This window comes from Phocoena phocoena, chromosome 6 (genome assembly GCF_963924675.1).
Source record: "Phocoena phocoena chromosome 6, mPhoPho1.1, whole genome shotgun sequence".
NCBI classification, from domain to species: Eukaryota; Metazoa; Chordata; class Mammalia; order Artiodactyla; family Phocoenidae; genus Phocoena; species Phocoena phocoena.
The window spans coordinates 115,518,103-115,545,469 of NC_089224.1; the positions used below are offsets into that span (position 1 = coordinate 115,518,103).

General features: G+C 55.7%; 1 protein-coding gene across 3 annotated transcripts in view; it reads left to right on the plus strand.

The window, feature by feature from the left end:
• The window catches only part of CACNA1B (calcium voltage-gated channel subunit alpha1 B), a 195,004-nt gene that overhangs the window by 166,448 nt on the left and 1,189 nt on the right, over positions 1 to 27,367 (plus strand). For all 3 annotated transcript variants that reach the window (XM_065879258.1, XM_065879257.1, XM_065879259.1), the window contains 11 exons: positions 139 to 230; positions 2,793 to 2,937; positions 8,042 to 8,169; positions 13,788 to 13,884; positions 16,733 to 16,841; positions 21,278 to 21,385; positions 21,881 to 21,993; positions 22,771 to 22,898; positions 25,314 to 25,449; positions 25,600 to 25,716; positions 26,935 to 27,142. In XM_065879258.1, the coding sequence (XP_065735330.1) occupies positions 139 to 230; positions 2,793 to 2,937; positions 8,042 to 8,169; positions 13,788 to 13,884; positions 16,733 to 16,841; positions 21,278 to 21,385; positions 21,881 to 21,993; positions 22,771 to 22,898; positions 25,314 to 25,449; positions 25,600 to 25,716; positions 26,935 to 27,142 (1,381 nt within the window). The remainder of the gene's footprint in view (positions 1 to 138; positions 231 to 2,792; positions 2,938 to 8,041; positions 8,170 to 13,787; positions 13,885 to 16,732; positions 16,842 to 21,277; positions 21,386 to 21,880; positions 21,994 to 22,770; positions 22,899 to 25,313; positions 25,450 to 25,599; positions 25,717 to 26,934; positions 27,143 to 27,367) is intronic.

Sequence of the window (27,367 nt, forward strand, 5' to 3'; positions counted from 1 at the left end):
GGCTTCTGTCGGGGTTATCTGGCTCAGGGCAGCGTCCTGTCCCATGTGGGTGCACACATGCACACACACCGTCTCCTGCCCGGCTGCAGCTCCTGAAGACCCAGCAGCAGTGGTCTGCAGCCTTCTTCTCCACTTCAGGTGTTTGGAAACATCGCCCTGGATGACGACACCAGCATCAACCGGCACAACAACTTTCGGACGTTTCTACAAGCCTTGATGCTGCTGTTCAGGTGCGTTGTGGGGAGGTGGGTCCAGGCTCACTGGCTTCTTCACTCAGGATGGGACCACCCCCCAGCCCTGGTCACACTGGCTTCTCCGCAGCAGACCTTTCCAGTTTCTCTTCTTTCCCTACTTGTTCTTCCCTAAGGGCTCCTGGGCCTCAAGACAGCCCGAAGGGGAGGCCCTGAGGAGGTCAGCCTGAGAGCGCCAGGCCGGGCCCGCCTCCTTCACCTTGTCTCTGCTCCCCGGCGGCAGCTGCAAGGCCTCCAGTGGGGCTGCAGCCCGAGAGGTCTGGGAGGACAGAAGGTGTCCAAAGGGCTTTTCTTGGTGTGCCAGCCCCAAGCTTCCCGTGTGCTCACCTTAGTGATTCCGGGGACCTGTGCCATCAGGAGAAGCAGGGCAGTGGAGCGCTGCTGTCAGCAGCTCGTACCCGCTCAGTGGCCCAGGGAACCCAACCGGCCAGGAGCGCTGCTGTCAGCAGCTCGTACCCGCTCAGTGGCCCAGGGAACCCAACCGGCCAGGAGCGCTGCTGTCAGCAGCTCGTACCCGCTCAGTGGCCCAGGGAACCCAACCGGCCAGGAGCGCTGCTGTCAGCAGCTCGTACCCGCTCAGTGGCCCAGGGAACCCAACCGGCCAGGAGCGCTGCTGTCAGCAGCTCGTACCCGCTCAGTGGCCCAGGGAACCCAACCGGCCAGGAGCGCTGCTGTCAGCAGCTCGTACCCGCTCAGTGGCCCAGGGAACCCAACCGGCCAGGAGCGCTGCTGTCAGCAGCTCGTACCCGCTCAGTGGCCCAGGGAACCCAACCGGCCAGGAGCGCTGCTGTCAGCAGCTCGTACCCGCTCAGTGGCCCAGGGAACCCAACCGGCCAGGAGCGCTGCTGTCAGCAGCTCGTACCCGCTCAGTGGCCCAGGGAACCCAACCGGCCAGGAGCGCTGCTGTCAGCAGCTCGTACCCGCTCAGTGGCCCAGGGAACCCAACCGGCCAGCAGTGCCGTGCTGATGGGAGCTGCACTTCCTGAGGCTCGGGGGTGCAGCCAAGGGGAGCACCAGGGCGGGGCCTGGAGGAGCACAGGCTGGTGTCGGCTCAGAGGCCTCCCTGCGCGGATGTGTGTGGGACGGCTCCCCAGCCACGGCTGTCAGGCGTGGACGCCCGTGGGCTGGGGCTGTCCCCCCGCCTGGCTTGAGAATGCACTTGTGGGCGGAGGCCAGAGAGTGGAACGTGTCTCCCTCATTTCCCATGACCCTAGGAGGGGAGAAAAGAGCTCTTTGTAGTGACTTATGGTAGAGGGGTCCTGACAGCACACCCTGCCTTGGGCCCTTTCCTGAGGTTCCACCATCTGTGTTCATTATGTAAATGCATCGGGAGGGCTGCTGCCAGGCCCACCCTTGGGGACCCCCAGCGCGTCTGGCCCTGTGCAGATGCGTTTTGGGCCGCGCGGGAGTCCTTCTTTATGCGGAGGGGGAGCTCAGATCAGGCTGCGTCGCCGCGCTGCCCGGACAGTTTTCCACTTGTTCTTGGCAGCAGATGAACAGGATCCTTAGGCTTCTTACACTTTCCGCAGATGGTGTCGTTTCTCTGGACTTCAGCGATTACATTCACTTTATTTCTTTGTTTATTACTAGCCTGCCTTGTGCCACAAAAGATACGAAGTGAGCCTTGGTTTTAAGCCTTTGATCTCAAAGATCTCTCTTCCTTCCTCATCTTGGTGTCACATGTGGGCACCCTCGTCATTCAGGCCTGGCACGGGCTGAACCAGCTGTTGTCCATAGGGAGTGGGCCCAGCTTCTGCCCAGGGCTGACCACATAGGGGCCCAGGGGGGACCCAGGCCTCTGGCCCACCTGCAGGTCTGGTGCACATCTGGCCCCTGGTGCGGGCCTCACACACAGAAGCAAAAGTCCACGCAGGAGGGGCCTCTGTAGTAGCTGCTCAGGGTGGGGGTGTTCTTGATGTGTTCGAGAAGCAGTAGAAGCTGGGGTGGCTGGTGTGGGGTGAGGTCAGGGAAAGGGCAGGCTGTGGGTAGTCATGTGGATTTTAACTTTTGCAGGGAGTGAGGGGGTCACTGAGGGGTCATTGATCTTATCCCTGGGCTGCTGGTGGGGAGTGGGCATCCAGTTAAGAAGCTGTTGCAGCAGCCCAGGGAGGTGGGGGTAGCACGTGTCTGGCTGGTTTGAAGGCCGATGAGCTGATGATCAGGACACGGTGAGAGAAGAGGCGAGGGTGACGCCCGCGTGTTTGGCCTGAGCAGAGGGAAGGGTGGAGTCCCTGTGTCCTGAATCCAGGAAGACTGGGCGGCGGCTGCCGGGGAGGAGATCGAGCCCACAGAGGGGAGCTCGCCATGGTGCTGACTTCTGGTGCGGTGGATTCTTTCCGTAGCTAGTGCTTTCCCAGTTACGATCAGCTTGAAAAGCTAATGTCAGAGGCTTCTTTTTAAGAAGCAACATCTGATACCCAGACCTCACACGTGTGCGGGATCCCTGTGGGAAGGAACCTAGCTCTCCTGAATTCCCAGGCTCCCTCCCAGGGCCGGTCCTGGGCCTTCCTTCCTGGGCCTCATGCTCTGCCCTCTTCTCAGGAGCGCCACTGGGGAGGCCTGGCACGAGATCATGCTGTCCTGCCTCGGCAGCCGGGCCTGCGACGCGCTCGCCAATGCCGCTGAGTGTGGGAGCGACTTCGCCTACTTCTACTTTGTCTCCTTCATCTTCCTCTGCTCCTTTCTGGTGAGTCCCGGACACTGTGCCCATCCCATTACCTGCGTCTGCTGGTCTCAGACCGCCTTGGGCCCCCCTAGTCTCTTGCCGGTCCCTGATTTTGATCCATGTCACATGAAAACTGATTCCACATCAATGGTCCTCGTTTCCCCAGAGATGAGGACCTCGTCAATCCTGAAAGGACCCACTGGGTAATGAGCTCCTGTGGGCCTGCCTTTACTTCTGTGGAAGGGGTTTTAAGTTTCTGTAGGGCAATTGTCCCTCAGTTCTCAGCTTCTAGAAGGACTTGCATCGTGGTGATAAGATACGAAGCAGCAGAATTCCAGGCAGCCTGCCTGTGACCCATGAGCTACGGAAACTCATGGGGTCAGGTTGGAGGTGTCAGCGGGCCAGGTCCCAGGGTGTGGATTTTATTACAAGTCAGCAGAAGGCTCTGGGACACTGTGAGCAGTGGCATCCTCTGCTTGACATCTTCAAACCTCACTCTGCCTTCTGGCTTCTGGTCAGGAGAGGCTGTAAGTGAGCAGGAGATAATTGGAGGTGACAGTTGGAGAGGGTGGGTGTGGAAGAAGTTGTGTGGACTTGGGCTGCATTGTAAAGGTAGAACTGACACAATTGATTGATCACGAGCATGAGAGTAAAGGAGGGAAAAACGCTGCCTTCTGGGGTTTGCTGGGGTGATGGAGTGAGTGGTTCTTGCCCCGAGATGGAAAGGTTGGGGAGCCATGGGCGTGGGGATAAGGAGGGGGTGGTTAGAGACATGTGGGGGCCTCTGGGCTGGAGATGTGGATCCGTCGTCGTTAGTATTTGGTGTATCCATCAGGCTTGGTGATACCCTCTAGGTCCCTGTGTGGTCCAGAGACCCACGGCTTAAACATTGCCTGAGCACTGGTTAGAAATGCAGATTCCTGGGTCCCTTCCAAGACTTGCTGTATCAGGGTCTCTGGGAGAGGGACTCAGGAATCAGTTTTAGTAAACTTCCTGGGTGATTCTTTGTGTGCTAAATTCGAGGAGCACTGACCTATGGAGAGTGTGGTTTGAGAAGAGGGCTGAAGACTCAGCCCTGGGGGCATTTAGGAGACAGAAAGGAGCATGGGATCCACAAGTTGATTCGGAGCAGTGAGGCAGGTGAGAACCAGGAGAGGGCAGTCCCCTAAAAACCAAGGGAAGAAGGTGTCCCTAGTGGGAGGGAATCATCAACCATGTGAAATATTGTTGGGAGGTAAAGTGATGACTGAGAACTGTTCATGGGGTGTGGAAAGGTAGAGACCGTGGGTGCCCTTCACAGGAACAGTTTCTTTGGAGTGTTAGGATCAAAGCCTTACTGCAGCAGGTTCAAGAGATAATAAGAAGCAAAGAGCATAGCAAGAGTGGACAGCTGCTTTCCACAGTGGGCAGTGCTGAGCAGACACTTCAGATTTACAGTCATAACTTTCATGCAGGACCAGCCAGCACAGTTTGTGCTTTTCTCGGGCCATATTCTCTACTTGGCACCATGGGTAGCAAAGTGCATTATTCAGATTTGGGATTTACCAGACAAGTGTAAGGAGGGAGAAAAAGATGTGTGTAAAAGTATCATCTTAGTGCTGGATGTGGGATCAGGCCTGGGGACGGGAGGGAGGGGAGGGGCAGGACCACTGGATCAGAGGTCCCTATGGGACACAAGTATTAGATGAAGTGAGCCAGAAGCGTAGCAACTGTGGGCAGAGAGTGAGACATCTGTGGTTAAGACTTTGGAGGTGGTAATGGTAATGTTCAGTGGTAGTCACTGGTAATGAGTTGTTTTGCACAGTCGTACGAGTAAGGGGCTGAGATGATGGCGGGAGGCTGGGGGGAGGTCAGGGATCAGAGAGGCCAGGCAATAGTTGACCCATCTCTGTGGATATTAACCGCAACAAGAGTGAAGAGTAGATGTGGGGACAAATACAGCAAGTCAGGTGCACATTTCCCAGGAAGCAGGGGGAGGTTGGTAGACCAGAAACCTTAAACGGCAGGCTTTTTTCTTGAGAGGATGGAGGGGGATATCAGTGTTTCACCTAGAGCAATGGGAAATGAAGAATGTTCGGGTAAGATGAAGATAAAAGAATTTCTATTGATGGTGAACTGAGAGTTTTGGAAGGTACAGCAGAAGGTTGGGGTAGTTGGGAAAGGTGTGCATTTGAGATCGACGAGCTTGCATATTGATAGAAAAATACAGAAAAATCTATGAAACTAGTCTTTCACTAGTTGCCAGAGACCAAGGAGAGGATTTGCATGTTGGGGTCATTCCCTGATACCTCAGAAGACCCACTGTGGGCAGTGGGGAAGGAAAGCTTTCTGGAGAGTCACCGTCTTGTAGGTAGTGGGGACAGTGGTCTCTATGAAGTTCAAAGACATCTGGTGCTGCAAGAGCCAGCCAATCCATGGGTGCAAGGTTGAGCCCACCAGGCTGGCTTCACTGTGCTCTGGCTGCAGACATACGGTTCCATGGAAAGCCACATTCACGATGCCACACCATCCACAGGACCAACACTCCCTGGTCATGTCAAGGGTGAGCCGAGGCATGACATTCTGTCAGTTCCATTCATCCAGCAACTCCACTTCTGAGTATATATCCAAGAGAAATGGAAACAGGATACTGAAGCGATATGTACACCCCACATTCATTGCAGCATGATTCACAATAGCAAAGATAGGAAACAGCCTAAGTGTCCATCAACAGATGAATGGATCTAGAGGATGTGATACACACACACACACACACACACACAATTGACTAGTATTCAGCCATGAGAAGGAAATCCTGCAATTTGTGGCAACCTGGATGGACCTTGAGGGCATTATGCTAAATGAAATAAGCCAGACAGAAAGACAAATAGTGCATAGTATCACTTATATGTGGAATCTTTTTTTAAAGAAGTCAGAATCATAGAAACAGAGTAGAAAAGTTGTTGCCAGGGCCTGGGGATTGGGGAAATAAGGAGAGGTTGATAAAAGGGTACAAACTTTCAGCTATATAAACAAAGTCTGAGTATCTGATGTAAAACATGGTGAGTATAGTTTTTAAGACTGTATTATGTAAGTGAAATTTGCTAAGAGAGTAGAACTTAAATGTTGTATCACTAAAAGATAAACATGTGAGGTGATAGATGCGTTAGTTAATAGATGGCGGGAACCCTTTCACAACGTATATGTATATCAAATCACCACAATGTACACTTTAAGAATCTTACAATTTTGTTAATTCCACCTTAATAAAGCCTGGGGGTGGGGGACGATGTGGTGCTGGCATAAGGATAAGTATATAGAGCAATGGAATAGGATTGAGAGTCTAGAAGCAAACCCAAACACCTATGGCCAATTGATTTTTGACAAGGATGCCAAGACCATTCAATATGGAAAGAACAGTTTCTCTAACAAATGGGGAGGAGCTAACTGGTTATCCACATGCAAAAAAATGAAGTTGGACCCTTACCTCACTCCATGTAAAAATATTAACTCAAAATTGATCAGAGACCTAAGTGTGAGAACTAAAACTGTAAAACTTTTAGAAGAAAGTATAGGGAACCAGTCTTCATGACCTCAGATTTGGCAAAGGATTCTTAGATTTGACATCACAATCACAAGCAAGAAAAGAAAAAAAATAGAGAAATTGAACTACTCAAAATGCAATACTTTTGTGCATTAAAGGATATTATAAAAATATGAAAATACAATAGAAGGAATGGGAGAACATATTTTATAAGGGGTTAATATGCAAAATATATAAAGAACTCCTACAACTCAACAACAAAAAGAGAAACAACCATATAAAAAGGGACAAAGAATCAGAATAGTCATTTTTCCAAAGAAGATATTCAACTGGCCAGCCAACAAGCACATAAAGACATTCAACATCCTTGGTCATTAAGGAAATGCAAATAAAAACCACAATGAGATACCATTTTGCACTCACAAGGATGGCTAGAATAATTTTTTTTTTTTTTAAACAGAAGATACCAGGTGTTGGTGAGGACATGGAGAAATAGGGACTTCTGTGCATTGCTGATGGAAATGTAAAAAACGATAGCTTCTGTGGAAAACAGTTTGGAAGTTCCTCAAAAACTTAATCATAAAATTACCATATGACCCAGAAATCCCATTCCTAGGTATGTACACGAGAGAAATGAAATTATATGTCTACACCGAAATTTGTCCATGAATATTTATAGCAGCATTAACCATTAACAGCCAAAGGTGGAAACAACCCAAATGTCCATCAGCGGATGAATGGATAAACAAATTGTAGTACATACCGACAAAAGAATATTATTCAGCCATCAACAGGAAGGAAGTTCTGACAAATGCTGCAACATGGATGAACTTTGAAAACATCACACTAAGTGAAAGAAGCCAGACACAGAAGGTCATACATTGTATGGGATTTTTTATTCGAAATATCCAAAATAGACAAATCTGCAGGTACAGAAAGGAGATTGGTGGTTTCTAGGGAATGGGAGGACGGAGGAATAGGGAGTGATTACTTAGGAGTGCAAGGTATTCTTTAGGAGTGATGAAACAATTTGAAACTAGGGAAGTGGTGGTTGCACAGTACTGTGTGTACACTAAATGCCACTGAATTGTAGACTTAATTTTATGTTAAGTGAATTTCAACTCAGTTAAAAAACAAAACAAAATACCTGAGCTGTAGTTCTCTAGAGCCCAAACTATTAAGTCCAAAGTTGCTACTTTCCTTGAAGGTTTACCTGAGAAGGGGAGAGGGTGGGGACCACACAGTGGAGAAGATTAACCTAGACGGCAGGACAGATCATGGACAGGAGATGCTGGGCCTGAATGAGGACGGGGTGGGAGAAGTAGAGAACAGAAGCCTTCAGAGGACAAATACTGGGTTGGGGTTAGCCTGTGGGACCTAGAACCCGGGGAAGGATGCTGCTGGTGGTGGTGGCAGTGTAAAGGGGGCCTGGGAAGCCCTCTGCAAGGCTGTGGAGGGAGCAGGTTGGGCAGGCTCTTCCTGAGTCAGTGACATCTGCTGCCCTGTCCGCCTCACACGGAGACTTTGGCTGCAGGTGGAGAGGTGGGGGAGGGGGCAGGCTGAGGTCTCTGGATGTCACCTCTTTTCCTTCCTGTCCTGCAGATGTTGAACCTCTTTGTGGCGGTGATCATGGACAATTTTGAGTACCTTACGCGGGACTCTTCCATCCTAGGGCCTCACCACCTGGACGAGTTCATCCGGGTGTGGGCTGAGTACGACCCGGCTGCGTGGTGAGTGAGCCCCCATGCTGTGTGGTCCTCAGGGGTGGTCCCTGCCACCCACGGATCTCAGCACAGGGCTGCGTGGTGAGTGAGCCCGATGCTGCGTGGTCCTCAGGGGTGGTCCCAGCCACCCACGGATCTCAGCACAGGGCTGGTGGCTGCAGACATGTTTCAAGTGAGTGTTCCCCCTGTGGGTTTTGGCTGGGGTAAGTTAGGGTCCATCCTGCTCCCCGTGGGGTACTGCTGAGCCCGCCTCCCAGGGGGTGCGCTCATTCCCACTCTCGGTGTTCTTGTATACAGCTCCCTGGGCTGAGAAATCCTCTTCTCAGACCCTCCGTCCAGCCCTTCGGCGGTTACCTGGGGGTCATGGAAGGTTTTCAGGGGGTTGTGAGACTCAGGGTTCCTATTGAACGGGAGCTCACCGTCTTCTCACATCTGGGGTCGTGGAGAGCGTGTGGAAACAGAGAAGGACCTTCTCTCAGGGCCTCACCGTTCTTGTGAAGCTCTGAGACCTCTGTGGGCAGAAATAATGTGGGGCCTCAGGACATTCTCCTCTGTGGACTCGGGGCTCTCCCTCCCTGCCATCTCCTTGACGTCAGGAGCCAAGTGCACCTCTGTGTCACCAGCCCAGGCCGCGAATAGAGGGTTCTCGGTAAAGTTTTCTTGAAATCAGATGAGCTGCCAGAAAGGGTCTAGTGTGATTGAGGCCCTTTGGTCTTGGTAAAAAAGGGTTGCTGCGCTGCTGTTGCGTAAGTGAGGGGCGATTCGCTTCCAGACGGAGCAGGGGTGTCCTGAAGGGAGTGGCTTGGGGTCAGGAGGCGGTGGAGACTGTTTCGTGGGAGAGGCTTGCACGCCTGTGACATTTCGTCCTCGGGGTCAGCACGGCAGCACGGATCCACCATCTGCGGATTTGTCTGTTCCTTCATCGCTCACTCATTCCCTGCTCGCTCCTTCACTCACCCTCTCGATCCGTGGCTTGAGGAGTTACTAAGGGTGTACTCTCTGCAGCAGAACACAGGACGCAGAGGGCCCGAGAGATCCGGCCGTCGGCAAGGCTCAGGCCTGCTCAGCGCGCCACTCACAGTGAGCCCGGGAGTGAGCTGTGCCCCAGGGCGGGGGCTCCAGGGGGACGAGAAGACCCTAGAACTGGGGTGCCGCCGCTTCCCGCCTCCTCTCCCTCAGGCTCCCTGGCCTGCCCGCGTCCCTGTGGCGCAGCTCTGTGTTTGGTCACCCTTTGTGTGGCAGAGGCCTGGAGGAGAGGGTCAGCGTCCTCCTGGGAGGATCCTGCTACCCACAGAGCACCTGGGACTCTGAATCCACGTTCAGCAAGGGGAATACTCTAGAGCTTTCCAGGCCCCAAAATCCTGGGAGCTTGGCTGGGCTCCCGTACCCACTTCTCATGCAGTCTCCCTGGATCCCCCATCCCATCACAGTGAAGATCCAGAAGGCGTTATGTGAGGCCCTTTCCGGTCTGGGCAGCACCAGGGCCCTGGGGCTCTTGCAGGCCCAGAGCATCTCTGAGTGTGTTCCAGTGTAGTGAAAAATTGACAGTTTTCACACAGTGTAGAACAAGCCTGGCTGTTATTTATGGTTCGTGTTGTATGTGATTTTTCATGGTCTTGGAGAGTCCCATCATTTTTTTGATGCATCAGCACATTTGCCCACAGCACATGCTTGAGTCCACAGGCTCAGGGGTATTCCTGGGTTCTCTGGTCAGGAAGGCCCAGTCATACCGGAGGGGAGACTGACCACACCCAAGGCCTGGTCCTTGTCAGGCAGAGGGCGGGAGAGAGTCCAGTGAGGCAGGATTGAGGCTCATTCCTGGAGGGTCATCCTGACTGTGGTCTGAAGAGATGCTGCTGCTTCTGGGCATATATTTTTCTAGAGGAGAAAAACACAGATGTTGTATAGAGCATGCCTTGGACTAACAGGCAAAGGCAAGTCAGTGCAGGCCTGCGAGAGGAGGATCATGTCTCCCAGATCTTTATGGACTGTAGAGCCAGCACCTCCCCAGTCAGCCCCAGGTGGAGCAGAATTAGGACACACAAGAAGTGGACGTGGGTCAGACGGCAGCTTTGTGATTGTGCAGAGACGGCTGACTGTTTCCCAAATCCAGGGTTCTAGAACTGGGGCCTCTGGAAGGCATAGGCATTCAGGAATACGGTGAAGTGCTTACGGAAGAGTAGATAGCAAAATGTAAGCGTCAGCCCAGAGCAAGATAACACAAGACCCCCAGTCCGGAAGTAGCACAGGCACGACCTGCAACTGACACTCAGACTTGCTTCTCCCACGAGATGCTGGGGCAGCTGAGCAGGCTGGGTCTGTACCCCACGACTGGGCAGGGCAGAGCGTGCTTGAGCCTTCAACTAGCCTCTGTGACAGCTGCAGGGCCGTGGCCATCTTTATTTCCCAGGGACCATCTGCCGTCTCCTCATTCTTGGGGAGGCTGAAGCAAGAACAAACTTTATGAAGTTTCCTGAGCTTCTGTGTGTGTGTGTGTGTTACGTGAGTGTGCACAGCACGTGCACGTGTGTGCTGTCTGCGCACAGGTCTGTGTGCACCCGAGTGCATGTGAGTGCGTTTACGTGCAGGCGGGCACACGTGTGTGTGCACGTGTTTTTGCATGTGCAGCAGCACGTGTGATTGTGAGCACGTGACTGCAGCGCATCTTTGCGCGCGTGTGTGTACGTGTGTGTGAATGCAGGTGTGCTTGGGCGTGTACGTGCACATGTGTGTGTACACATGCATGCTGTGGGGGGATGAGGAAGGCGTGGAGTTGTTGCTTTCTGGCGCCGCCTTCCCCCACCCTCCCTTTTGCTGTTGCCTCAGCGCTTCGTGGTGAAGTGTGGAGACTCAGCAGGAGGGTCACTACCCGCTACCGTGAGCGGTCTGTCTGCTCACCCTCGTGGTCACCCATCTGTCCAGTAAACGTCCCTGAGTCTGTGCCATGTGCTGGGGCCTGGGGCCCACAGGGGAGCAGGTGTGTGCTCTCAGCTCTGCTCGGCCCAGCCGGGCGTGGGGCAGAGGAGCTGCAGGCCAGGCGTGTCTGCGGAGGGAGAGCTTACCTCTGGCTGGTGGGTCAGCGGAGGTGGCAGCTGAGCTGAACTGAAGGAGTGGGGTGGACGGAGCTCGCTCTAGAGGAGGGTGGGGGCGGGAGCACGGGAAGGGGCTGGGTGCCTGGCTCGCGGGGAGGGCACATCGCAGAGGGGCTGCAAGGGTGGCCAAACAGCTAGCTTTGACTTCGTTTTATAGACAGAGAGAACAGCTTTGGAACCAGCCTTACAGGATCAGGCCCCCACTTTTCCTCTGGTGGCGGCTGAGGGGTTTAATGGCAGAAGAGAGAAGATGGGCCGAGGAACAGGGGTGACGGTAGGGGCTGTGCTTCCGCCAGGCTTCCAGCCTCTTTGTGCTGGTCCCTTGGGTCCACAAGGTTAGCAAGCACCTTGCGTGAGGCCGGAATGGGGCTTCCTCTTCACTCCCTCTTTCCCAGAAGGAAGTGCAACACAGTTTGGAGTTGGTGAGACTGAGGGGGCCATCTTGCAGGAAAGGCAAGCGTCAGCGTGGGCTGGGGTGCCCACCCGGGGACAAGAGGGACCCTTAGCCAGACCCGCAGACCCCAGGGAAGGACACGGTGTGCTCAGAGAGGCAGGGATAGTCAGGAGAGCCAGGTGTGCAGAGAAGGCTCGGCCAAGGGGGCCCTGGGGGCTCAGGCACTCAGGGAGTGAGGGGAGGGGCGGCCAGACAGCCGTGAACGAGGCCCAGGGGTCGAGGGACCAACGGTTGTGCTGTGTGCAGGGCAGACACACAGGGCCCGAGGCTGTTCTGTAGGGAACGTCTCCCGGCTGCAGTGGGCTCTGGAAACTGTCTGCGGGCCGCCGCGCCTCCTGGGGCTCTCCGGCCCAGGCCCCAGCCGGGAGCCGCCTGTCCAGCCTGCCTCGGCTCCACCTCTGGACTGCGCAAGGCTGGGCGGGCGGGACGGGCTCCTCGTGCCTCGGTTGCCATGGCCTGTGACGTTTCCTTTCCAGTTGCCGGATTCATTATAAGGATATGTACAGTTCGTTGCGTTGTCTTGCGCCACCCGTTGGCTTAGGGAAGAACTGCCCTCGTAGGTTGGCCAGCCAGGTGTGTTACTTCAGAGCCTCCAACTGACGTACTCTTCCCTGCCCGAAATGCAAACACAGCACACACTCCCTGCCTGGTTTGGGAATGATGACACCTCACCTCTCGCCCCTCCTGCCCTGTCCTGCCCGCACTCCAACCTCCTGGACACTTCGGTTCCCCATCTGACTCCCGACCCCTCCAGCTGGCTGGGGACAGGCAGCCTCATGAGACGGTGTGCACAGAGCTTTCTGGCCGGGCCGTGAGGATGGGGACCGGGTCCCACCTGTGCCAAGGAAGCAGGCGTCTCACCCGGATTTGCCTCCGGGCTCTTGAAGGTGGACTGAAGGTCAGACAGTCCAGAGGCCAAGGGCCCCCGAGGAGGGGGGTGTGGGTGCAGGTAGACCAGGAGCAGCTGCCCCTCTGGTCAGGAGAGTCCAACAACCCAGGGCTTTCTGGTTCCTGGGGGGAGGAGAGGGCGGAGGCAGTGGGGGCCCAAAGACAGGTCCTGCTTCACCTCTGGATGGAGCCACTCAGCTGAGCCCAGGAGCCCTGGGAGGAGGGCCAGACCCTGGGGTGGATCCACCTGCCAGGAGAGGGCTGTCCGCCTTCTCTCTTTGGTGGCCTGAACCTGCCTGTGTCTCTGGGAGCCCAAGCAGGTCCCGTAGGCAGCCATCCCAGGGGTGGAGGTGAGGCTTCAGGACTGGTGGCCCGTCTGCCTCGGAGGAGACACAGTCAACAACCCCTGGACACCTCCCTGAGTCTGGAGCCTTATCCCTTATGTTGGTCCCAGCCCTTCCTGGCGTGCTGTCAGGAGGGTACAAGAGGGGCACCAAGCCACATCTCACCCCGGCTGACCCCCCCGCCCCCTCTGCAGTCTCTCATTTCCCACCCAGCCGTGACCCAGCAGCAGCCCTGCCCCGGGCCGGCCTCGGGTGTCTCTGGGCCTGGAGCTGGCCTTGGCCCCGTGGACTTCGTCTCTGGAGCCTCGGGGCTCCCTGCAGAACAGCGTGGCTCTCGCTCTAGTTTTCTGGCCTGCTTTAGACTTTTCTCCACTTCTTAAGCCTCTCGGCTAACTTGGAAGCAAATTGAGCGTGAATTTGCTCATCAGACACGCTGATGTTTCTGCTGTGGATCTCCAGCCGGCCCTGCTGGTCACTTAACTCTACCAGCTGCCCTGGCATGGTGAAACAGCTCTTTTCCAATTTGGCATTACCCGTGGCTTCTGAAAGTGTAAAATCAGAGTTGACAACCCAAAGCCGCCCCGATGCAGCCTGTCATTCCCTCCATGTTCATTAGCTCAGATGCCCCCCGCCCGCTCCCTGCGTGGGACCAGAGTGCGGAGGTGAGGCTGGGGGCAAGGAGGGGATCGAGCCCAGCAGAGAAATCCCTCATTTGACCTGTTTTGTCGTTTAATCCGACGCTGGTTAACTGGCTCTGTTTTCTTGTCTGCTTCCTCCCCCTTCCCTCCTGCTGCGCCCCCCACCGTGGACCCCACTCTGCCTCTGTCCTGTGGGCCGGGCCTCCAGTGGCCGCATCAGTTACAATGATATGTTTGAGATGCTGAAACACATGTCCCCGCCCCTGGGGCTGGGGAAGAAATGCCCTGCTCGAGTTGCATACAAGGTAGACCCCACGCCCACAACCCGCAGGCTGTCTGTGCTGCGGCCGGGCTCCCGTGTCTCTTCTGGGGCTTGTCCGTCTGTTTGTCTGCTGCTGTGCTGTCTCACTGTTTCTTTCTCTTCTCTGCCCCGAACATCTCTGCTTCCTTCCCAAACAGAGGGAAGCAGACACCACGAGGTGTCCCTGCACTGGCCCCTTGTCCCCCAGGGCTGCCCCTCTGAGAGCCCCCGGGGAGGCTCGGGAACATGGAGCTGGAGCCCACCAGCTGCCTCTTCTCCTTCCCTTCTCTTCCCTAGAAAGGAGGGGACAGACCAGCTTTTTTGACAGAGCCTGTTTTTGTTCTGAGCTCAGGACCACACTCTGCTCCTCCGTCCCCTAAGCCCCTGATGTGGGTGGAGTTGTCTAGCCCTGAGGGTCTGACCCTGGGGGAGCAGCGGCCTGCAAGGTCTCTGCAGGGTGCACCTGAGGAGCCTGCCCCCAGCCCCGCATGTGCAGAACTTCCCGGGCTGGGGAGGGAGTGTTGTCTCTAGGGCTTCGTGGGTTCACGGAGCCTTAAGAAGGAAGGGTGCTGGAGAGAGGCATCCTGCCTTCATTCCTGGGGCTCCAGAGGGCCCTGCGGGGTGAGAACAGCCTCTGGGGCCTGGGTGGTCCCATGTCCCTCCCACCCTGCTGCTGAGGGCCCAGCAGGCTGAGCTGCAAGGAGGGGGGTAAACTGAGGACACCGCCAGGCCTCCCTCCCGGGTGGGCGAGCAGACCACATGGCCCCATCCCCAAGCCTGCTCCCACCTGCCCCTGCATCCTCCGTCACCCCCTTGGTGAGTAAGCACCTCCCATCCCTCCAGCACTCCGCCCTCTCAGGAGCCCTCAGTACTCCCGAGACTCATGCCAGCATGTGTCTGGGGCCTGACTGCTGTCTCCCTCTCTGAGCAGGCTTCCCACCAGAGCTTTCATCTTTCTGATTCTGTCCACGCTGTCTGTCTCTGTGCTCCGATTCTGGGCTTGCATCTCTCCCCTGGCTCAGCACAGCCTCTGGGAGCTAAGTGGCTCCTCCAGGCCATATGCAGACGCCTCTAGTGTCTTCCTTGGTCCTCCCCTGCCCGGCATGTGAGTGGAGCCTGCCTGGAGGCCGTGCATGAAAGGCTGTAGCTTTGTCCCCAAGAAGGAGAGCTGTGTCCACACTGACACCTGGGGCCAGGGTGGGCAGCCAGGGCCGTGACGGGGTAGCCTTTGGAGTTCCTCCCCAGGTGTGCTGGCCAACTCCAAGGTTCTGGCAGTGAAGAGACCAGGTGAGGCCTCGTGGTGGGTGGAAGTGGATGGGCTTGGTGAGTTGGGGAGGGTCCAGGAGATGCACAGAGCGCCATGTCCAAGAGGGTCTAGGCCCAGGCAGAGACTCCTGTCTGTTTGCCCTGGTCTCGCCCCTTTGCTGCTCCCTGAGATTCCTGGCTCTCCCGGGCCTGGGCAGGCAGAAGGGGCTCTGGTAAAGGTGTCCCGGACAGAGCTCTCCTCTCTTGGAAAACACCTGCTTGCCCCTCCTTCCCGCTGGCCCCTGACTCCCTGACTCTCCCCTCGCGTGGAACCCCTCTGCCTCTCCCACTGCCATCGGTGCTGGTCTCCAGGGACACCGTGCTCTGGGAAGCCGTGTGTGTCACACAGGTGACCAGCAAGGTCCTAGGACCATGATTGGAGGTGCCAAGTGGGGCTTTGCCAGCATTAGGGGACGGAGTCTGGGCTCGTGTCTCTAGCCACCTGCCCTCCATCAGGCTGAAGACTGGATTTGGTGCCAGGATGCTGGGGGCAGGCCTGGGGGCAGAGTGGCCCTAACCAGAGAAGGGACAGAGAGGCTGCCCTGTCACAGGGTTCAGGCTTGGCAGAGGGCAGGCAGACCCCAGGGAGGGGCCCTGTGCCCCCACCTCTAGCTCCCATCCTGGATGGGAGAGGACAGGGGGCTCACGGTGCCCTGAGGGCTCTACTTGGCAGGCGAGGTGGCCCCCCAGTGCTCAGGACGTTCCAGACACACCTGAGACCCTTTTCCTCCTGGAGATCGCATAAGTTCTCAGAGCCTCAGGGACACCTGTCTCCAGCTGTTCTGTCCTGGAAAATGGAAGAGAGGAAAGGGGGCTGTTCACCTGATGGGGAAACAGGGAGCAAGCTTGCAGGGCTCCCAGTCTGGTCCGAGCACTTGTGTTCCTGTGGGATGGCCCTGGGTCCCCAGGCAGCTGGCTGAGCCTGAGGCCCTGTTCAGTCACATCTGTTTGGGTCCTTCCCCCTGGAAGGAGCTGCTCTCTGAGGCTTCCCTTGCTGCCTTGGGCTGGTGGCATCAAGCATCTGTTCCTGGCCCTGTAGCTGGGTGGTGAGACGCAGAGGCCTTCCCGGGGCTGCGGGTCTCCTCACTGGGAGCTGACCTCTGAGCCTGTGGTCTTGGCTGCCCCACCCGTCGTCCAGTGCTCCTGTCTGTGGGCTGCCTCAGGGGTCCTGCAGCCAGCCCAGACCCCTCTTCAGCCTAGGCCACACACTTGTGCTGTCATGGGCAGTGGGCAAGGGCCCCTCTGGCTGAGACATGCCTGTTCTTTCAGAGGGATCCAGACTTATGGCCTGGCCCCGTTGTACAAGATGTACCTGGACTTCTACTTTTCTGCAGCCAAGGGAACCCTCAGCTCAGATGAGGGTGGGGGTCCAGGGGTAGTGTGAATGCTGGCAAAACTCCCATGCATCCAACCTCTCTTGGTCCTGGGCACCTGCAGGGACCACCTCTGGGAGGCCAAGCCCAGCCTCCAGGGCCCTCGAGCACTGTGTAGCCCTGTGGCGGGGGCACCCTGGGAGGCCTGGCCCTGACCTGCCCCCTTGTCCCCAGCGCCTCGTTCGTATGAACATGCCCATCTCCAACGAGGACATGACCGTCCACTTCACGTCCACGCTGATGGCGCTCATCCGGACCGCACTGGAGATCAAGCTGGCTCCAGGTGAGCAAGCCAGCCTTGAGGGAGGCACAAAGCCAGGGCTGCGTGAGCGCCCCCGGGAGCCGTCCCAGGCAGCTGTGCAGGGGCGGGAGGAGGGGCCTGTCTGGACTGGATGGAGAACGACTGCCCCTGGTACCTCTGTCAGACCGACCTTGTCCCCCGAAACCATCCTGCACGTTAGTGCTGCGGTGATCCCATTTTCACATGAGGAAGCTGAGGTGGAGTGAAATGGAATGGCTCCAGATTTCCCAGAGTTCTGCAGTGTTGGAGCCAGCGTCACATGAGCCAGTACCCCTCATGGGGTGAGTAGTCTGCCCCTTCCCCATAGTGAGCCCAGTTCCCCCATCAGGCCCTCTCCGGAGTTACTGGTGGAACGACACAGCCTGAGCCACACCAAGGAGGAAATGAACCTCCCCTCCCCACCGCATGTGATGACAGCTTCCCCTTCGCAGAGAACATGAGTCACCAGAGGGCCCTCCCCCCCACATGGCCTTCCTCCCTGCGTCTGTGCCCTTGAGCTCCGCTCTCTCTTGTGTAGCACATGAGCAGAGGCCAGTCCTCCCGCTCGCACACTCTGCCCTGTTTTCATCATTTACCCAAGGATGTCATGACAGAAATTCTGTATTCTATTTCTTGCCCGGTCAACTTTCTCTCTCTGCTGGATTATTTCTATCAATATGTAAATGTGCTGTTATTTTTCCTATTTTTAAAAAGTTTTTCTCTTCCGCCTCCATCGACTTCTCTCTTTTTCTTCTCTCCTTCTTAGCAACAGGAGACACAGGTCTGCATTGTCTCTGATTTCTCCTTTCGTAGTCTGCAGTCCATCTTTCACAGTGCAAAGCTTTGTAGGAACTGCTCTTGTCAAGCTCCGCAGGGACCTCCCCTTCTCAGCCCTTGCCTCACGGACCTGTCCACAGCCTTTCCGCAGTTGTGACTCCCTTCTGTGTGAAACCCCTTTGTGTCTCTTTTTCTGTCTTCTCCCAACCTCTGAAGGTCACTGTGTGCCTCAGGCATACATTCTCACCTTTTCCCATGGCTTCCAATGTTGTGAATTCCAATTTTGTATTTTCAGTCCACGTCTGCTCCTACACCCCAGGCTTATATACCCCACAAATTTTTCACCGTCTGTACTTGGAGGCCCAGTGAGCATCCAGAGTTCACGTGCTGACCCTTGAGTTCCAGATACTCCCCAGATTCCTCCCTGTCTCCATCAGTGGACACTGCTGTTAGAGTTGCTCAAGCCAAGACTTTTGCAGTCATTTTTATGTCCTACTTTCTTTTCTTACCCTACTTCTGATCCATATCTGAACCCTTATAGTATCTTCTGACTCCACCTTCAAAATACACTCAGAATATGATCGCTTGTCCAGCCTTTCCTACTGCCACCTCCTGGTCCAAGTCACTCTTGTTCTTCTTGACTGGGTTGTTGCAGTAACCTTCTAACTGGTCTGCTTCTGCCCTTGCCTCTTTCAGTCTACCTTCAACACAACAGCCAGAATGATCATGTTAAAAATCAAACCAGTAAAATTATCAAATCTCTAGCTAGCCTGATCACGAAAAATAGATAAAAATAACCAATATAAGGAACGAAAGAGGGAATATCACTGTAGATCCTGCTGACATTAAATGGATAACAGGGAAATTTTGTAAACAACTTTATGTCAATAACTTCAGTAACTTAAATGGAAAAATTCCTTGACACAAACTATGAGGCTCATTCAAAAATAGATAACCTGGAAAAATAAAAGGAAATAGATAACCTTAGTAATACTGTATATATTAAATAAATTAAATTCATAGTTAAAAATCTTCCAACAAAGAAAATCATGGGCCCAATTTGTTTCATTGATGAAGTCAACCAGACGTTTAAGGAGGAAATAATTCTATACAAAGTCCTCTAGACAGTAGAAAAAGAGAAGGTATTTCCCAATTTATTTTACGAGGCCAGCATTACTCTGATACCAAAACTAGACAGAGACATTACAAGCAAAAAAATTACAGACCAACATTCCTCATGAATATGAACAATAAAATTTTCAGCACAACTTTAGCAAACTGAACATGTTGATTAAAGTAGGGTTTATCCCAGGAATGAAAAATGCAAGGTGGGTTCAAGTTTAAAAATCAATCAATATAACTTAATATATCAAGGAGGAAAAACTATATGATTATCTCAATAGACGCAGAAAAGGCTTTGACAAAATTCAGCATCCATTTATGATACATAAATTCTACATAAACTAGAAATTAAAGCAAACTTCCTCAATCTGATCAAGGATATCTATGATAAACCTACAGCTAATGACATGCTTAACAGAGAAAGCCTGGCTCCTTTCCCCCTAAGATCAGTAACAAGGCAAGGATGTCTCCTGTCACCATTTTTGTTCAATATCATACTTGAGGCTCTAGCCATTGTAACAAGTCAAGAAAAAGAAATAAGAGGTGTACCAATCGGAAAGAAATAAATAAAATTGTCTCTATTCATGACTGACATGATTATCTATACAGAGAATCTTAAAGAATCAAATAAAAAGTTAATAAAACCAAAGCGTCTACAAGCCTAGGAATATGAAGGATTGCTGGGAACCACCAGAAGCTAGGAAGAGACAAGAAGCGTTCTTCATTAGAGCCTTTCAAGGGATCACAGCCTTGTCGATACCTTGATTTTGAGCTTCTGGCCTCCAGAACTGAGACAATATATTTCTGTTGTTTAAAGCTGTGAGAAGAAGTTACTAAAACTAATACCTGAGTATAGCAAGGTCAGTATATGAAAAGCAAATGTATTTCTATAGATTAGCAATTAACAGCTGAAATTGAAAAAGTTCCGTTAAAATTGCACCAAAAACATCAAATAACTGGCTAACTCTAAAAATATATATGCTAGAGTGTATGCTGCAAATTTCAGAATATTGACCAAAGGACTCTTCTTTAATAAATAAGCCAAGCACGGCATCGTGTTCATTGGGAGACGCGGTCTTGTCAGTTCTCATGTGGATCGATAGGCTCAGTGTTATGCCAGGCAAAACCCCAACAGGCGTTCTGGGTTGGAATTTATAAACTGATTCTAAAATATACGTAGAAAAGCACACAAACTTGAGGAGCAAAAACAATTTTGCAAAAAGAATAAAGTGTTTCAGCCGTTTAAAGAATGACAACGGTAAGTACTGATGAGAACGCAGAAAACTCGAGTTCTCGTGTTCCTAGTGTGGATACAGTGGTGCCGCCGCTCTGGAAAACAGCTTCACCGTTCTTGATCGTGTGGCCCAGGCATCCCACTCCTAAGGGAGATGACATGAAACTATACACGCACACAAAAACCTATACGCTAAAGTTTGTGGCTTTATTCATAATCGCGCCAAACTGTAAACAACTTCAACCATCAGCCAAATGGTGACGGATAATCAAACTGTGGTGTGTCTGTGCGATGAGACGGTTCTCACTCAGCAACAGAGAAACAGGCTACCGATGTGCTTGGCGTGGGTGGGGCTCAGATGCATCGTGCTGGGTGAAAAGTCAGACTCGACAGCATGTCGTGTGAAGCCATTTGTGTGACATTCTGAGAAGATGAAACAGTTGAGACAGAAAACACATCGCTGATGCCAGGGCCCTGGGAGAGGGCGAAGGGGTGGGCCACAAAGGGTACAGAGGGAGCTGGGCAGGGGTGCCGAGCTCCTGCCTGGATTGTGAGGGTGGATCCACGGTCATATGCATTTACCAAAGTTCACAGAGTGGGAGAACTAACAGGGTGAATGTTTATGTACGTAAATCACACTTTAATAAACACGATGTTTAAAAAAAGATGGATCAGAGTACTTTATTCCTCTGCTTGGACCCTCTGCTGCTTCCTGTCTCAGCGGCCCCCACATGCACGTCCTCTCCCTCTGCTCCAGCCTCGCCCTCCTGGCTCCCTGGCCCCCTTCAGGGTCCCGTGAGCCCTTTCCTGACCGTTCTGTCCAAACTGCAGCCCTCCTGATAGTTCCTGTCCCTCCCCTCTTGGTTTTTCCTGTATCCAACAGACTGGATTTTTAACTTACTGCTACTTTATCGTAGATTAAAATCATGTACCTCCACAAGGGCAGCTTCCTTTGGATTTGTTCCATCACCTAGAACAACACCTAGTGTTCGGTGGGCGCTCAGTAACTTTTATGGAATGATTGGTGAATGGCTGGAACACTGCCGTGTCCCTTCCCAATCCCATCGCCACCCACGCCTACATGGCCTTGCACCCTCGCCACTGGGCGGGTCAGCTCCCACACCTCTTTAGACAGGTTCTGGCGGGGAGCTGTGTGACCAGCCTCCAAGGCAGTGTTTCTCCCCCCTGCACCTTTCCTCCAGCATGGGGTCTCTCCCCGCCCACCCCAGCTCTGCCTGTTCCCCCAAGGGGGCTGTGGGATGGCTCCTAACATCTCTCCTCCCTTCCCACCCTTATCCTGCCCCAGCTGGCACAAAGCAGCATCAGTGTGACGCAGAGTTGAGGAAGGAGATTTCCTCTGTGTGGGCCAATCTGCCCCAGAAGACCCTGGATTTACTGGTGCCACCCCATAAACGTAAGTAGGGTGAGAAACGCCCCCTGCCCACCCCTCTTCTGTCGCACCCAGAGGCAGAGCCAGGGGGTCCTGGGTGAGGGCAATTGAGTCACCTTGGAGAGGAGGGCTCACGTCCTTGGTAGCCCAGAGCACTCGTTTCCAAGGTGGGTGCCAGGGGCTGTGGGAGGAGATGTCTGGGCCATATTCCATTGGGCAGAGCCACCCACACTCCTGGTGTGGGGGATTCCCTTCAGAAAATCCAGAGAAAAGTTAGGGAGACGCCTACAGTTGGAGCTGGCGGAAGGATGAGGTGTCTGGGGTTAAGCTGAGCTGTGCTGTGTTGGGTGGAGCCCAGCGGGGCCTGGGGAAGAGTCAGTGCAGCTCCAGGTGGGCCAAGCCCCACGGTCCCGCCTGCGGGTCCAGGAGTCCTCGTGGTGACTGCTGGCTCCTCACCCCAGCCCACCCCGCATGTCCCGTTTCTCTCGTATTCCCTCCCTTGCCTGCCGTGCTCTGCAGCCGATGAGATGACAGTGGGGAAAGTGTACGCAGCTCTGATGATATTCGACTTCTACAAACAGAACAAAACCACCAGAGACCAGATTCACCAAGCTCCCGGAGGCCTGTCCCAGGTACCAGGTTCCAGGAGTTCCAGGAAGTAACCCCAAGACTCTGCCACCTTCCACTGTTTGGCAGCAGAGGGGACCCAGCCCCTTCCTGAAGAAAGTGCAGCGGGAAAAAAAGGAAGATGAGAGGTTCTTGCGGCCGCCTCTCTGGCCCACAGAGTCAGAAACCCCATATAGCCTGTGCTTCCGTTAGTGGGAGGTGCACACAGGCGGGGCCCAAAGAGGTTCAAACCTACTGCCCAGGGTCATGATGTGTCCCACTCATGCCTCTGGCTGGGATAGTTTGGAGGACTTCCTTCCAGAGGTCATCCTTCAAAGATGACGACTTCACCACACAGCCAAAAGCTTTGGTGACCGTGTGTAGACTCTCATCGATAAAGTTGTCCTGTGTCCAGCACTCAGGACATTCACCCCCAGCGTGCGAAGTGTCTGGTGCCCACACCCCAGCCCTGAAATCTCCTCCGAATTCTGCTCAACCTGGGACTCTGGCAGCCTCTACCAGTCAATCCAAGTTGATGATGAGATGAAATCTTTTTGCCATTTGTAATCAGATCCGGTCCCCAAATTGTGTAGGAAGGGAAACTGAGGCTCCAAGATATGAAATGACTGTCCTGAAGTCACTTACAGGCCAGATTGGGAATGGGCTTCTGATGGGCGAAGGGCAGACCCAGGGATCCCCATCCTGCCCTAGGGGTTCCGGACAGGTGGCCGAGCACCTCGGTGCCCGGGGTCCATGGGGCGTCCCCGGCCTCAGAGACCCTCCTCCTGGCACCCCTTCTGCAGATCGGCCCCGTGTCCCTGTTCCACCCTCTGAAGGCCACGCTGGAGCAGACGCAGCCGGCCGTGCTCCGCGGAGCCCGGGTTTTCCTTCGGCAGAAGAGCTCGGCCTCCCTCAGCAATGGCGGGGCAGTGTGAGTACCACCGGGCAGGGCGTGGGGCCTTGGCGGGAGGAGGGCAGGGGTCCCCCCGGGGCTCCCGTGGGCAGTGCCCCAGGACAGGGAGTCCTTGGGTCTCACCTCCACCCAGCCACACCCACCTCCACCCAGATGCTTCGCGGCGGGTCCAGCTGGTCCAGTCTGCCGCCGGAGCCGGTTCTGTGGTGCGTCTGAGGCTAATTCCTGTAACAGTAGACAGGTGCTCTGACGGCACCGGGGTCACCTGATTTAGACAGTCTGCTATTCCAGCCCACGCCTCCCACTGCGGGAACCTCTTTCTCTCTCAGGTGAGGGCTCCCCTCTGCTTCCTCGCTGGCCTTTGGTGCCTGCAGACCATTAAGAAGGTATCTGTTTCCACCTCAGTTTCTCACCGCTTTTTGTTAACGGCCTGTTCGTGTTCTCATCTTCCTTTAAGACACTTTCCCTCTCAGATCTCCATTTTGATATTGATGTCTGTTTTGTAGACAAGTTGGCAAGGTCTTTCCCTATCACGTAACTCTTGGTAACGACCCAAAAACCAAGTGATCCAGAATAGCCATCCCTGTGGCACTGTGAGGGGTGGTAGCTGGTGCCAGGCTGAGCCGCACTGGAGGGCAGGACCCTCTCAGCCACCGCCCCCAGTCAGAGCGGGTGTCCCACATCTGCTAACATCCCGTTGGCCAAAGCAACTCATTGGTTGAGCCCAAAGCAGGAACGTGCGCTCTGTCTCACCGGCAGGGGCTGAGGGTGGCCCTCACACCCACTTGCCGTTCTGGAGAACCACACGCCCAGGCAGCAAGCATGGCTAGGGCTCCCGGTTCCTTCCTGTCCTGTGCCTGTTCTGGACACTCTTTTTGAAGCCTGATTGGGGTCAGGTGGCTTTCGCTGAGTAACAAACTGCTGTACTCAGGAAGCCAGCCCTAAGTGCTCTGGGCCCGGGCCCGCTCCTGTGGGGCCGGCGGGCCCGGGACAGCATATTCTCACCTCCTGTGTCCGGGCTTATCGGTGTGGGGAGGCCGGAGAACAGCCATAGGGGAAGGGTTAGGGTGCAGGCGTTCAGGCCTCTCCTTGTGCCCCATTGGGCACAGCAAGTCACCTCCCTAGCCCGAGCTCATGGGACAGGGGTTGACACTGCGGCGGCACAAGTCCAGGGGTGGAGAGGCCACGGGACACTGGGAGAACCTAAGCACAACTGGTAACGCTCCCGTGCGAAAACCGCACTCTTGAGTGCATGCAGGCCCTGAGGGCTGGCCTCCCGGCCCCTGGGAGCCCCCGTGTTCCCACACTCTCCTTTCTCCATGCTGATTACGATCCCATTTGTGCATTTAAAGTTAAACAGTGGATTCTGAGTGTCCACGTGTGTGTCGGAGGGGATGGGGTGGGGAGGTGTCTTTGTGGACTGATCTGAGCCGGGCTTTCGGTTCAGGAAAACGAACGTCGCTGATTTCCATGGTTATAATTTCTACACAAATCAGTTACCACCCCTTTTTGTTGCACGTGAGAGAGGGCCCAATCTACCGAGGCCAGGCAGTGGGGGCATTTACTGCGCCTTCTGATGGCTGGTGTAAGTGCCCACCCGGCCTCGGCATGGTGTGACCTCAGAGGTGACCAGACCTTGGGCCCAGCGTCCGTCCTCCTGGCCGTGGTTCCTCTCAAGGTCAGCCTCGCCTGAGGCTAGAGCAGCTCCAGACAGCACCATGCAGGGGAGATGCTTGCAACTTGAGAAGATGAAGGATGTTCTCAGAAACCCCGGTGATGGAGGGTCTGGTCATCAGCGTGGCCAGCTTAGGCCATCCGGCTTCACCTCCGAGCTCAGAGTGTGATTGTTGCCACTCAACCTGGGTGACGGAGAACGTCTGTGGTGCCTCATTGTACACGAGAACGAGCAGAAACACAGGCAAATGCTGGGCTGTTGTGGTGCCACTTGGGAGACACGATAAGAAAGACTGACGCTGACAAGGAGAGGGCGGCCGGTTAGGTTGTGTGTGGTGGGGAAGGCCTCCAAAAGTGGTCTCACCAAAGGTGACACTTGTGCCTAGACCCAGGGCAGGAAGGCCTCTGTGGCTGGGGTCAGGGGAGTCGTGAGTAGCCGTGGGCCATCAGGGCTGACGGAGCAGCCGCGCGGGCTGGATGCCTCACCTGTGTGCACGTTTGTGGCCTTGTCCCACCGTACATGTGAGCCCCTGTCTAGGCCAGATGTCCCCAGACTAGGGTCCCCTCTCTGCCCATCAACTGAGCGGGCACGACCATTGCTGTACCTCCACTGGAGAGTGGCCACACTCAAGGGGCCTCCTTCCTCTGGGCTCCTTCTAGCCCAGAACAGGGTCGGGGTGGAGGTTTCTGGCGGGTGGGAGCCAGGTTCTGTGGCCCATGGACCTCCAGGCCCACAGGACAATCCTCTCTCCTCCACAGACATACCCAAGAGGGTGGCATCAAGGAGTCGGTCTCCTGGGCCACTCAGAGGACCCAGGAGGTGCCCTGCGAGGTGACGACACCCCTGGAGCGTGGCCACTCCACGGAGATCCCGGTAGTGCAGACAGGAAAACCGGTGAGGGCTCCCAGGGCTGGGGGGTCGAGTTGGGGTGGGGGGTGAGAGTGGGAGGGTGAGGGCGAGAGCAGGATGGGGGGAGGCTGGCATGGGAGAGAAGGTGAGAGTGGGATGGGGGAGGGTGTGACTGGAGGGCTGCTGTCCCCCCAGGCTGTGGATGTCCAGATGCAGAGCATGGCCCTGAGAGGCCCTGACGGGGAGCCCCAACCCGGGCTGGAGAGCCAGGGCCGAGCGGCCTCCATGCCCCGCCTGGCAGCAGAGACTCAGGTGGGTGGTCTGGGAGGGTTGGGGTCATGGGAGGGGGTTGGGGGTGAGGAGACTTGGCATGGAGGAGCTTGTGTCCCACATGCGGGCTTTGCTGGGGTGGGGCCTCCCCGAATGCACTGTAGCCTGGACACTACCGGCCCTGTTTGGAACCCTCAGAACACGATGCTGGCCTCGAGAGGTGTGGCCAGGCCAGCAAGAGTCCCCACTGCCCCGGGTCACTGACCCAGCCCTTCCCTGTCTCTGGGACACGCCTCTCCCACTCCAGCTCTTCACTCCCCCAGAAATCACACACAGGGCCTCCTCAAGCCACCCTTTTCCCTCATGTCCTCTCGGAGGCCCTGGGGGTGACCCTGCTTCCTCTCTGGACACTGGACGTTCTTTCTCTGGGACTGGCTTGACCACCTGGCAGGAAGCCCCTGGCCAGGGGGCTGCAGCAGTTTCCCGGGCTCAGCCCCTGGGTTGAGCATTCCTCTTCCAACCCCTCACTCCCCCGTCTCTGCCCACTGCGCCTGGTGCCCTCCTGGCCTGGCCACCTCCCTTCGGTGCCATGCTGGCGCCTCTTCTCCCTCCTTGATGCTTGAGCCCGAGCAGTGGCTCTGGGTGAGCCCATTTCCGTGGGTTGTGCTTTCAGCCCTGGGGGAGCAGCCTCACGGTGCTGGATGGACAGAGGGCTGGCACAGTGGTCTCACCGTGGCCGCTGAGGCAGCTCTGCCCCCCACCCCCGGGATCCTTCCAGCCAGGCCAATAGGCTCCCTCTTCCTTGCACCTCCCTGTCCTGTAGGGACGCTGAGGCCAAGAGGGCTCCTGGGCCCCGCCCGGCCTGGGAGAGACAGACAGGCACACAAACAGCATTTTGTGCAAAGTGCGCTTCTGAAGAACTGGTGGGTCTCGGGTGGGCAAGACCAGTCCAGGGAGAGGGCGGGGCTTGGTGGTCCCTGAACCCCAGCCCCGCAGTGGGCCTCCCCAGGGACCCTGCCAGACCGCAGGCCAGGCCCTCCGTGGCGCCATGCTCCCGCCCCCCCCCAGCCCCCTGGGGCACAGCCTCCCTTGTCTGGGGAGATGCCCCCAACTTCAGGGACAGAGTCCCAGGCCCATTCCTCCCGATGGGACGTGTCCTGTGGTCTGCCCAGCCCCCGTGTCATGGCGGCTTCCCCGCCGCCCTGGGCCTCCCTGGACCCCACTCTCAGGCCGTGCGCCCACCCGTGTCCCCGCCCGCAGCCGGCCCCAGACGCCAGCCCCATGAAGCGCTCCATCTCCACTCTGGCGCCCCAGCGCCCCCCCGTGGCTCGTCTCTGCAACGCCGCCCTGGACCGCGCTCCGGCCAGCCAGGCCGCCCCCCACCATCACCACCGCTGCCATCGCCGCAGGGACAGGAAGCCGAGGTCCTTGGAGAAGGGGCCCAGCCTGTCCGCAGACATAGATGGCGGTGCGTGCGAGGGGTCTCTCTAGGGGCGGTGGCTCAAGTTGGGGGTTCAAGAGCACATGGGAACCGTCTTCCTTTCTGCACCTCACAACCCCACAGCCAGCCCTGAGCCTGAGACCAGGCAGGAGCCCCCCCCCCCCCCGCCCCAGCTCTGCCCTGGGACCCTCTGCTGGCCCTGGGGGGCCAGGCCGGGGTGGGGTCTGTCTCGCCGCCGGCTTGGCTGTGCTG